Below are 13,391 nucleotides of genomic sequence, written 5' to 3' on the forward strand. Positions count from 1 at the left end.
TTTGTAAGGATGTATGGATGTATGGATGTTTGTTACTCTTTCACGTAAAAATAACGGAACCGATTACAATGAAATTTAGCACACATATAGAGGGTAACTTGGATTAACACATAGGATAGGTTTATTCCCGGAAATCCCACGGGAACGGGAACTATGCGGGTTTTCCTTTGAAAACGCGGGCGAAGCCGCGGGCGGAAGTCTAGTAGTACATATAAATCAACTTACAGATTGTAGTTGTGAGTAATTGTCTTGTTATTTCTTGATGAGGGTTTTAATCTATACTAATATTATAAAGAGGAAAGGTTTGTAATTATGTATGTATGTATGTATGTATGGTTTTCACGCATAAACTACTGGACAGATTTTGATGAAATTTGGCACAGGCAATCTTTAGACCCTGAGAAAGAACATAGGCTACCTTTTATTGCGAAATATGTACCACGAGCGAAGCCGGGGCAGACCGCTAGTGTTTTATAAAGGCAAAGGAATATTCAAAAGCTGAAAACTGACCTCGCTTGTAGGTTATTCTTGGTAGTATTGCTTCTTGATTGAATTACTTGGATTCTTTCCTTTTAAAAGCCTTCGAGAAAATAAACATCTACCTAGGTATTGTATTGTTTTGTGTTTGTAGTATTAAATTAGTACAATGATACATAATTCATATCTTTTAACGTAGATAAATATTCAAACATGCATGGGAACAAATTAAAATGGCCTCGAATGTTCGTAAGACAAGTTCTACCATTTGTACCGGTCTTTTAGTGCATTTAAGTTTTTTTAAACAATTTGGCTGTAGGCTAATGGTAATTTATACAATTGTTTTTGACATATTAAGTCATTAAATTGTAATTTTATGTATATTATGGCGTCGTTGTTATTTTTGTTTACAAAATTATAGCACGACTGAAAGAAGATATTTCAAAAAAATTATGCATTTTGTCAATTTACTTTTAAACGAGTAACTTAAAAATAAATGTACAATATCAATACAATTCGTCTTATATAGTTTAACGTTAAGATACAGCCAGGGGACAGATGGACAGCGAAGTCTCAGTAATAGGGTTCCGTTATGTCGGTCGGTACGGAACCCTAAAAATTACTTATAATATTTATTAAAGTATCAATCAAATAATTTATTTGTTAATATCAATTAAATATATTTAATCTGTAGCCGGATGTGCGTTAAAAGCAACATTTTAGGCGCCACAAGCACGCAGCGCGCCCGTGACAATATTAATCGATTTATCAATTAAGTTTTTAATACGTATATATATACTTTTTAGACATATTTACAAACATTATACTTATTTACTTATAAAATATAAAGTTAAATCCAGTTTATATATAACTAAGTTTTTCTCGTGGCTTTGCTCGTGCGAACTTCACTTGTTAGCCGTTTCCAATGCAAAATGTATAGGTACTCTAGTTCAAATAAAACAAGTCTGTTTTTCTAGGAGTCTGTACATACAAATCTAATAAACAATAACGGCGTAAAAAATAGTCAGATAGTAGTTTGACTAATTTTGCATTTATACTAGCCTGGAACATAATATATTTATCTTATATATAAAAATGAATCGCAAAATGTGTTGGTAAGCGCATAACTCGAGAACGGCTGAACCGATTTCGATAATTCTTTTTTTATTATATTCCTTGAAGTACGAGGATGGTTTTTACGTAGAGAAAACGTAAATATGTACCACGGGCGAAGCCGGGGCGGACCGCTAGTTTCATGATAAAAATATACTTTAAAAACAAAATATAAAATTAATTAATTATTTAATCTATCCTAATACATAGTTAGGTGCGTGGTCCGTGGTCACCAGACCACAAAACCGAGTTTAATATCCGTGACTCATTTAAATCTATACTAATATTATAAAGCTGAAGAGTTTGTTTGTTTGTTTGTTTGTTTGTTTGTTTGTTTGTTTGTTTGTTTGTTTGTTTGTTTGAACGCGCTAATCTCGGGAACTGCTGGTCCGATTTGAAAAATTCTTTCGCTGTTAGATAGCCCATTTATCGAGGATGGTTATAGGCTATGTATCATCACGCTACGACCAACAGGAGTGGAGCCACGGGGGTGAAACCGCGCGGAGCAACTAGTAATGTATACAGAAAAACAAGAAAACAACGTACAATTTTATATAGTAAGCAACTTTTTTTTAAATAGACACCCATTTTGTTTTCAAAACTTCGTAATTAATTTAATTTCTAAATGTTAATTTTCTGTTTAATTACATTGAGTATTTGAGTTACTATGTACTTAATTATAAGCTTTTTTATACTCGAATTCTATACAAGAAAGCAACAACAAAGATAAATAAAAATAAAACAAATTATCATTTTTAGGCCATTACAAAAATAACATTCACGTAGAAAACATGTAAAAACTAAAAAAGCGCAGGCGTATATTAAGCTTGAAAAAGAGGCGTATAAAAGCGGAACATGTTGCTTAAAGTTGGTCTCATACGTCATTGGATTTTACGCTTTACGTCTGATTTTTTTTATGAAGTTCTTGTTTTCAAAATTGTGGTTTTTAAAGATACCAAAACTATAAATTATTTTAAATGTAAAGCGTTACAATTAAAATAATTTATAGTTTTTGTATCTTTAAAAAACCACAAGCATAATGGAGGCTTTTCCGAATCAAGCTTACTCATTAAGTTTTTTAAGTTTTTGCAGTAAAAGTTAACATTGAACAGCAATCATAAGCTTTGAAATTATTTTTATAATTTTTACCGCTCGAAATTTAAATTTGGATCTTTTTAGTCCTTTCCATTGTTCATAAATTCAGGGAAAGGACAAATGTCATACAGCTGTCATATAGATTTGACATTAAAAAAGTCAGCCAGTCCTCAAAAATTGTTTATCTCTCCCGAGAAATAATAACACTCTATTACTGGCCGGCGAGTTTAAAAATAAATGTTACAACAACAAGCGCTTTTTGTTATTGAAAAACGCGAAAACAACGCGGCAAGCTGTGATAGCAAAAAATGAAACACATTAAATCCCAATCTAGATTCGCAATATGTTTTTAATCTTGAATGAATGACGTTACCGGATTGCGACGGTTTATTTGATAGCTTGCTGTCCGCCGCCGGATTATCTAGACTGTAGAGACTTTTAATTTGAAATGAAAGTAGCAATGTCCTATAATATTCACTACAACAAAAGTATACACGTAACAGATCTTTACTAGCTTTCCGCCCGCGGCTCCGCCCGCGTTGTCAAAGAAAAACCGCATAGTTCCCGTTCCCTTGGGATTTCCGGGATAAAACCTATCCTATGTGTCCAAGTTAATGTATGTGTGCCAAATTTCATTGTTATCGGTTCAGTAGTATTTACGTGAAAGAGTAACAAACACACACATACACATCCTCACAAACTTTCGCATTTATATAATACTAGAGGTCCGCCCCGGCTTCGCCCGTGGTACATAATATTTCGCAATAAAAGGTAGCCTATGTCCTTTCTCGGGTATCAAAATATCTCCATACCAAATTTCATACAAATTAGTTCAGTAGTTTAGGCGTGATTGGTAACAGACAGACAGACAGAGTTACTTTCGCATTTATAATATTAAGTATGGATTAGTAGGGTATGCTGAAAACATTTAAGTAACAAACTCAACGCTTCAAACAATTAATTTACTTCTCCCTTATATACCTAGGTACAATTGTGGTACCTATGTTTAATAATTAATTTGTTATTTGTATACTGAACAACGAACATCTCCCGAATTAAACATTTGGCCTGCAGGAGTTCGGTTTTCATTTTACAGTCAATCAGCGCATATAAATCTTGTACCGTAACTTGTATTTTGGTGTCACTAAATGCAGAAAAAACTTAACCATCGCAATTTTGAAATATAGTCGTCTAACTGCATTTAAAAGCCATGATAAATAAAATATATGAGTACAACTCGCACACGATGGCGATACCATTGCCATGACCCACATTCACACATGCTATCTATTAATTGTCTCGTGCATTGTTTATTTGGATCTCTTTATCAGCTTAACGATTATTTATCGAGTAATCTGGGTTATTGTAGTGATGCGACGGTACAGAACTGTCTGACTGACGTGTGACGATTTTGTTTTATCTGTGTTTTTCGTTGTTGTTGTTCATGTTGGCTATTTTTCGGTCTTTTACCGTGTTCATATGGTTATATTAAGCTATTGCATACTTCTATCGCGGGCCTTGAGCGCGGGGACCGAATCCAGAAATTTAGTAACGAAAAACCTCACGCTCCCCACTCCGACGGGCGCGGAGGTGTGGCTTGAAGGCACAGCATGCAATAGCTAATAGCTTTACCGCGGCAGTCCCCGAGTGCCACACGTCTTTTTTTTCTAACTTATTATGTTGTCTTTCTTTTAAACTAATTTTTAAATTTATCGACATGTATTCATTAGAAACACTCCTATATCAGTCTACTTCAGAAATAATAATTATTGCCCTCAGAATTTGTTTTATACAAAAATAACTTTTTGGCTGCTTATCTTATTTTTGTCATTCTTCAGTTTAAACACAGTGTTTAAACGACTAACAATTACAGTTTAAAATTGAAAGGAATTTTATCTTGGAATGTATAGGAATTAGGAATTTTATCAGAAGTAACACATCTAACAAATTGCATATGTTCTAAGCCCTATTCATCAACTCGTCCCATACAAGACGAACAACCGTTTTAAGTTTCTGGAAATATGGAAATGTGTAGGAAAGTGATTTCCTTACTTCATTAGTGGCGATTATCTATGTGAATCTTCCTATTAAAAATAAGCACCAAACCTTTAACTGTGACCTATATTTAATTATAAACCCACCTGCCCGTTTCGCCTCACGTAACTCTGCAGCTCTGGCACGAAACTACTAAAGCCGGCTACTCACGTACCTGCCGCAGGGGCAATATTGGAACAATCTCGGATGCACGGCGGTCGGACTAATTTCAGCTGTTCTCTATTGCCCCTGCTTGCTATACACATCACAAGTAAGGAGCCAATTAAGGGTGCTAATTCCAATATTGCCCCTGTTGCAGGTAGGTGAATAGCCGGTTTAACTCTGGCAAGTATGAAGAAACGCCACTAATACATAATAGAGAGAACAATTAACGAATACGATTCGGCTCACACTCCTCCATTGTTTTATATTGTCGTTTATTCAAGTCATTCGATTTTCTGTGCTAATTTCATGCGACCTTCACGATGCATTGTGTTTATGATTAACTGTGACATTGTTAGTGAAATTTTATATTTTACGCGTTCTTTTATAAGCTTTGATACTTTCTATAAATAACACGGCATCGAGTTGCTATCTCGACGTGTTTATTGCATATTTGTGACGCATAAATAGCTTTGAGATAGTTAGAAACGAGAAAAACTGGCGATTAAAGATAACCATTAATTGATAGCGTCTAACCCATTTGTCGAAACCAGTATCTGGTGGATACCGGATCTGTAGTTTCTAATATAGTATGGAGAAGATGGAGGCATTCACCTGTTATTTAGTTATTTACTCCGCAGGTCATCAGCCTCTTATAAATTGCGATAATGCTGTATTTGCAGCGAGCGTGGGCGGACGATCGATGTTCAGATTGTGGTTGAGTGTGAACTGTGAACATGGGTTTAGATAAACTGACATGTGTTCCCGCTTTATGTCTTTCTATATGACTGCCTCGTTCGTATGGCACCGTAGTACTTCATCTTTTATGAAGATTGACTTGAAAATTCAATTGCATCTTCAACTTTCTTTCCAGCGTATGAAAGTTCATTATAGTTTGAGCAATAATATTATACTAAAACAATTTGACATGATGTAGGTACCAATAGTAACAAAATGACCATAAAAATGACTTATCATGTAATTAACCATTCGACATTACATTACGTCTTACAATACAAAACATAAGTTAGCATTGAAAAAAACCTAGATATCTACAATTCAAAACTGAGGTAAAGTTCGTCGCCAGGTTAAATTGTCTGTTATTGACAAGCCGGCTTTTTATTGAAGATATTTAAAACGTTACGTGGGTGGATAAGTTTATATTCTTCATTACTTAATCTTTCTTTTAAAAATAGGATAAATGTTTACTTAAAATATTTTTGTTATGATTCTATAAATATTAAAAATGCGTTAGTTTGTGGGTATGGATAGTGACTTAGACTATACTTTTACGAAAAAACTACTCGACGGATTAGGATGGACCTGTACCGTACCTAATATAGGTTATACATCAGACTAATACAAGAAATACTTGACTTTGCCCGTGGGTTCGTCCGCGGACCAGATCGAAATTCATAAATTGTAGTAAAAAAAGTTATCCAATCATATCTCACAGCTCTCCAATAACGTTAGCTGGATTATCATTTCTATTTCTTAAATATTAATTTATTTAGAAAACAAAAATACAGAATGTAAATATACACAGACTAAAAGTTTATTTTGAAAAAAAAAATACATATTCTAGATAACCAATCAACTAATTGATCATACAAAGATAATATATTTCTATAACACGTTACATATTCCACCAAGCAAAACCTACAATAATATTGTAGACGGCAAAAAAGTCATTAACGTTATTTATACTCGCTTATTTATTCGGCACATCTGCGTATACAAAAAGATCTGCTTCTATTCAAATAATTGCGTTACCTGACATAGCCTTACTTAATATACAAAAATACGAGTCGAAGTGAGCGTTCATTTAAATTTGTAATCGCTCACGTGCGAAGCCACGGTGGAGAACAACAGTATTTTATTCAATTCCTGACCCATTATTATAATGTGTTACGTAAGTATCGCCTTTATATTCACATGAAGAATTAAAGTTTCGATTTTGGTTGGGGCTTGGACCAAATACTGTGGTAAGCAGACGAAAATGATTGAGCTATATGCAGTTTTGTAATGCTCCCTCGTGGAACAAGGCTAAGCGTTTGACAGCGTTTCACCTAAAGCCATATATGGCAGCATGTCATCATTTTTCATACAAGATTTGTTTTCTTCAATTATAAAAAAAAAATTACATAAGTAACTTAAACTCCACAAATCACCCAAAAATGTATTTATTCAAGTAGACTTCTTTTAGAGGCACATTTGAATCAACAAAATAGGATCGGAAAGCAGTTTCTTTAGAGAAGATTCGGCAATACTGACACATATTGTCACTGTAGTTGATCTTTGAAAATGATACAAAATTTGTGATTTGAAAAATATATGACGTCTATTAATTAATACTATCGTAGGCTCTCTGAACATTTTCGCCAAAATATTTAAATTTAATCCTACAAAACAATAAACTAATTGTATAAAAAATCAAAATTTTCGGCTTTCTATGATGCTTGGTTATAAATATAATTGTTTTCATGTTAGTTATCAATAATGTAGCGTATTGATAAACATATAGTGCTTATATTATATTAAATTATAAGAAAGTAAACATGTTGCACTTATCAATAATAAATATTCATAGCTATTGAAATTTTCAATAGGAATTGAACTTTAACCATCCTTTTATTGCATTGATAATGTATATCGTTGTTCTTTTTTATTGTTTTTCATATTATATAATGTATAATTAGCATTACATTGTTTTGCTACTTATTAATTGATATCTGAGGTCGCGGTGCACCCCAGGGTAATGAACTCGGGCCACTGTTATATAAATGATATAGCGTTGAGTCGCTGAACGATCACTGTAGGGGGTACAGCCTACGTTATTTATTTAGATGAAATTCAATTTATGTGTAATTCATGTCTTTACTTATTAAAACGAATTGTTTACAATATCAGTTAATAATAAACGCAGTAAGTTGTTGCAGTTATTATTCTATCAAATAACGTTATCAGGAGCTGTCACTAAACAATTATAATGTTCTATCTTAAACATTAATTACTCAATGTTTTAGGTTACCTACAGCGTCCAATGATCTGTAAGTTAAAGCCTAGTACTTATTGCGTGGAGATAAGAGCGTATTTCGCATAGCAATGAAATTGTTTACTTTGTGTGCTATCGTTCTCGATCTATGAAATTAATGCAAAAACGCATCTAATGAAGCTAACAATGCACAAGGATAAAATACTGTGTAATTATGGTCTATTGAACAGAAATATTCTGAGCAGAAATGACGATAATGCTGCGGTACTTTTAATTGACATTCAATGTTTTTTTTATTTAATACTTATTAGTTATTAGTTTATGGATTGAATTGCAAATCATCTTGTTATTTGTTGATTAATCAATTATATTTCTAAAGTAATTTGTGGTGCATTATATCAAAAGTCCATAATTTTCCATGACGAACTTTTTGTAAGCCAAGCTTTAATAATTTAAATTGTTATATATTTTTGATAAGAGCTTACATTAGGTAATTTATTGTAGATTATAATTTATAAGAGGTATTCGGTATAAAAATATACATATAGTATAATGGAAATAAAAATAGTCAAAACAAAGCTACAACTTTACAATAATAACACGAAAGCATAGATTACGATAAAAATAATCTTATCGAAATGTATTTTTAGACTTAGTTTATAATTGTTTATCAATGTTTTCAAAGATGTAACGATAGAGGCCAGGTGTATATTGTAGTAGGTCTTATCATTTCCAAATACAAAACAATTTTAGTCCTGCAGGCCGTGGCTAATCTCAGAGAATAGAATTTAGTGCTGAAAATTTTGTTCGTTGTCGTCGTCGTCGTTGGTAGGGTGAACAAATCCTTAGCAAAACATCATAAGCTTATGTCAATTAGTAGGTATCGAAAGCGTATTCTATTCCTTTGCGTTTTGACGTTTTTAGACATTATACTAGTTGCCCATAGCCCATATGTGTTTTGTATTCCATTAGCCTATTATATTCTACCTGAATAACAAATATCAGCCAAAACGCGATGTTTGTTTTTACACGAAAAATCAAGAAACATCTCTGTATTTATTAAATACAACTTTTTTGACATTGGTAGCTTCCCGTATTAGTAGAACCTTAGTAGAACAATCACTAATGACAATAATAAGAACATTATTTGCATACTATCCCAGAATAGCTTACTAAAACATCTCTTGTCTTTACGTTACACATCGTAAAGACAAGAGTCTTGTTAACTATTAACACCAACATATTTGAATCCCTATGTTTTCCTAAATCTAGCTAAAACGAATTATAATTATTCAATCAATGTACCAGATACACGAGGCCCGTAAACGCTTTCCCAAATCGACTCACTTTACACCCGTACAATGGTACCGAATACCGATCTACCGCACTCAAAGTAATCGCTTACCCGTTCCATCAATATTGTTGTGTCAGCCTTAGAATACACATACAACAACACATAATATATCAAATATGTATTGGAACCTTACAATACATATTATATCATTATGTACCTAGTGTGGTGTCAGCGGATTACGCAACAGCCTTCAGTCGACTCAAGGACGAGTTTTATTTGCGATCTTTATCACCTACATCGCGCATTTTTATGTTATCTATATCTATGAGTCATTGGTTCGATGGTCTGTCTGTCTGTATGTTTAGCAGGAAAAAGATCTTGTAGATTAAAAAAGAATAACGTTGAAACCCTTGTTTCCAGAAATGTGACTTTCAGAATTTGTAAAGAATAAACTTATTAACAAGATTCTAAGTTATTCATTCAGTCTTATGAGACATGAAGGTAAACTAGCTACGTCACTTGAAGGTAATGTACTATGAGTGGCCCTCAAATGATCTGCTTTATCGATACTTGTAAATACAGATGAATGAGTAGAACCTTCGGATAGGGATACACTTAGTAAAATGACAATTAAAAGGAGGTAGATCTTCTAAGTGTACTTGTATCTGGATCTTTCTTTCATATTTGAATTAAATATCTATGATCATATTAAATCAAAGGAAAACCCGAAAACATTTGTTAGAGGTATTTGTTTTAATATTTCTGTAACAACTTGTGTCAAACTCGTAATCAAACTAATAATCTTTGACCCATATTTGTCAAGGGCCACCAGGTTTCCAAGGCTTTAGCCTGTAATTATCTTGGTAATTTTGAAATTATACAAATAACAAATTCATGTAGGTACCTAGTTACCTACCTCACAAAATATGAATAATTCTATCATCAAATTATACCTAAGCTATCAGGTAATCACTATAATTATAGACACCTATGAAGTGATAAAAAGAAAAACAATTCCCACCTTTTTCAGTTAAATGCACCCATATCCGGTCAAATCTTGATCTTTAATTCGAATATTTATACAATCCTTGCCTTGACTTCTTTCTTAAACGAATCTTAAAGAGGGTGAATATTTTACAGTTTTGAATAAACCAACGAAATCACGTAAGATTTGTTAAACAAATAAGATCTTGAATACACTGTATAGTTTATACGAAAAAATAGCATGCGTAAGCAATTTATAATTATAATAGTAGGTACCTACTTTTCACCTTCGGCTTCGCTCGTGTTAACTTCAAGTTATTTCGTAATATATTTGACACTTTATAATTTAGGTTATTCTTGCTCACCCTCCGGCCGGACGGTGATGGGGTCGGGGGTTCGGGGGAACGCGGATGATGGAGCGGGGAAAGATCCATTGTCTGCGCATTGGTGGCGTAAGCCTTCGTTCCAGCAGCCGCCAGCGAGGGGGGTTCTAGTGGTGGGCCTGGAAACGGGCATCTGCTGGGCGGGACACGCGGTAGAGTCGTAACCGTTCCCGCAGTTCCGTCCAAAGCAGCGCGATGGAACAGAGTGGGGTTTTAGTCGGTAAAAATCCGACATAACCACGGCTCCATCCCCGGGAGCCGGGGGTATCTAAGAAGATTTCCCCACTATAAAAAAAAAAAAAAAATAAATAAAAAAAAAAAAAAAAAAAAAGGTTATTCTTGCTCTATTTAGTAATTGCTTCCAGGAATTATCTAATTTTAACTTACCTTATGAATTATGATTCTTAACAGAATGAAACTTTTGTAAACGATTCTATTTTAACTTTGATTCGCGTTATTTACGTATAATTGTACTGTATACATAATTTAATATTTCAATCAATAAACTTTATGTCACCCAAATTATCATTCGTCGTATAAATCGGAAGTATTATTTCATCGCATTGCGTACAGTATTTTACGATTTGATGGCAATCTTGCTTACTCACAATTGTGTTCAGAATTGTGATGAATCGCTAAAGGCGGTTCAAGGCCGTCTTATACTCTTATCGCTACACATGAATAATGGACTATGTAAACATCTGAATATAAAACGGCTATACATTGTTATGTATACGGTAATTGATACTTGAATTAACATAGGATTATAAAGAGTGGATGGTGTACCAAATGTAGGAGTGTTTATGAGAGTATAAGTTAGTACAATAATTTATATTAATCGCGTCGCTTTCTTACTCTCCTTTTTATTATCGTCAAGTATACAGCTCTAAATATCGTACATAGTGTATAAAGGAATAAGATTTTCAATTTGATTTTAAATGGACCTTTATTTTTTATCCAAAGTCTAGTATAGGTCCATAACAATACGGCTCACGGTACAGCCCATCCTAACGCTCCGTGTTGTTGACAGGCATGAAAATGACCATGTCCACGAGCGCGACTATGAGCGCCCGCGTCCACAGGAAGGTAATCCGGGCGCCGCATAAGCGCGCGCACCCGGGCAAGTATCTCCACGCGGGCAAGATGGCGCACCCGGGCAAGATGGCGCACCCGGGCATGTCGGGCAAGAGCGCGCACCCGGGCAAGTTCGCGCACCTGGGAAAGTTCGGGAAGCTCGCGCATTACGCACACACGCACACGATCAGGCCGCCGGAGCCGTGCGAGAACAGCAACGACAGCGGGCTCGGCCCGGACCCCGTCAACAGGTGAGACATTCGCTTCTGGATGTTAACGCTTCGTCGGGATGTCTTCAATGTGGGTCTGTTATGCTAACTAATTGTGATGCTGCGTCGAATGATATTGCACGTTGAAACCCGCTATGGGCGTATTTTTCTATAAATTAATTGTTCCTTTTGGGAAATCTAACTATTAATACAATCCTTGACTTCAAGGATGTTGGACTGTCAGACATTATTAGTAAAAAAAATGCACGTAAAATGAATACGTTTTTTTAAACGTATGGGTAATTAAGAATATTCGCTTTGTGGAGTACCTATTATGCAATGCCTTGTTACATGTTATGCTTCCGTTGTCGTTTGCATTGCTTAACAAATTAAAACTGTACATACAGCAAATAATATAATACCTAACAACCGTACTGTCTCTTACAATTAACAACAAACCATTTACACAACTAAATAATTAGCATGTTACTAATTGTATGTCAAATAATAACGACTAATGTAATATTTATATTAATTTAGACTTGTTTGACCAAGATCACATCAGTCCTCGTGCGCCACTTTAAAATTTAGGTATAGTTTGCTTCGTGTCAACACTTTAGTTGCCATGACAACAAATGTTACGTAATGGAGCCTCCGAATTCCGCCAAAGGCGTGTTTTTTTTGCGTTGCTCTTGGCATACAGGTCAAAAATTGAATAAGTTTATTCGGCTTGTATAAAATATTGTAATTTATAAATTTTCTTACATCCATTCTAAAAGAAAAAAATCTCGTTCAGGTTAATAATTCATACACAGTTACGATCTCGTGTTTATAACATAGATGTAGGTACCTAGGTTATTTACACAAAACAGAAGACTAAATAACTGCACACATAGACTATTAATATAAGGCATAGATTAATGTTTAAATAGATAATATTTTATAGCGACCTTCGGTGTACCTAGAGATGCATGCATTCACGTAATTTTCAGTTTATCGCTCTGATATCTATGAGATGCAGTTTATATATAATTACTGTTTTATTATTTATAATATTTATTACAAAGTGTCTAGTCGTCCGCTAAACGGATGAATAAAATAAATTAGTCGTCCGATTACCGGATGAATAAAATAATTTAATCGTCCGATTACCGGATGAATAAAATAATTTAATCGTCCGATTATTCGGATTAATAGATAACCTTTTAACACTAAAGCTAGTTGGGTTGGACTAAAGCAAAGGGGGCGCAGGACTTAGAAAATTTTTGAAGGAGTTGGTGTCATTATAACACCTATTTATTATTGTTTTATCGTAAAGATTACGCTAATATAAGCATGTTTTATAGGAACAACTTTTCTCTAAATTCAAAAATGGCCGAGATATTCACCCTTAATTCGTTAGGTTAGGTTTAGGTTAGGTTAGCCTTTAGGTAAGGTTTGGTTAGGTTTCTTAAAAAAAAACTACACAGAAATAGGAGCCCCGCGAAGCGGGGCTCCGTCGACGCGCAAAAAAAATCAAGTTTAGGTTAGGTTAGCCGTTAGGTTAGGTTAGGTTAGGTTTCTTAAAAAAA

At 34.2% G+C, this 13,391-nt stretch overlaps 1 protein-coding gene across 4 annotated transcripts in view; it reads left to right on the top strand.

The window, feature by feature from the left end:
• The window catches only part of NFAT (nuclear factor of activated T cells 3), a 118,423-nt gene that overhangs the window by 86,828 nt on the left and 18,204 nt on the right, over positions 1 to 13,391 (top strand). For all 4 annotated transcript variants that reach the window (XM_090116430.1, XM_090116444.1, XM_090116453.1 and 1 more), the window contains exon 2: positions 11,568 to 11,862. In XM_090116430.1, coding sequence (XP_089972556.1) covers positions 11,568 to 11,862 — 295 coding nt within the window. The remainder of the gene's footprint in view (positions 1 to 11,567; positions 11,863 to 13,391) is intronic.

Source organism: Colias eurytheme, chromosome 2, assembly GCF_061535395.1.
Source record: "Colias eurytheme isolate Ceu_HAF_F1 chromosome 2, ilColEury1 Martin Lab GWU primary, whole genome shotgun sequence".
Lineage (NCBI taxonomy): Eukaryota > Metazoa > Arthropoda > Insecta > Lepidoptera > Pieridae > Colias > Colias eurytheme.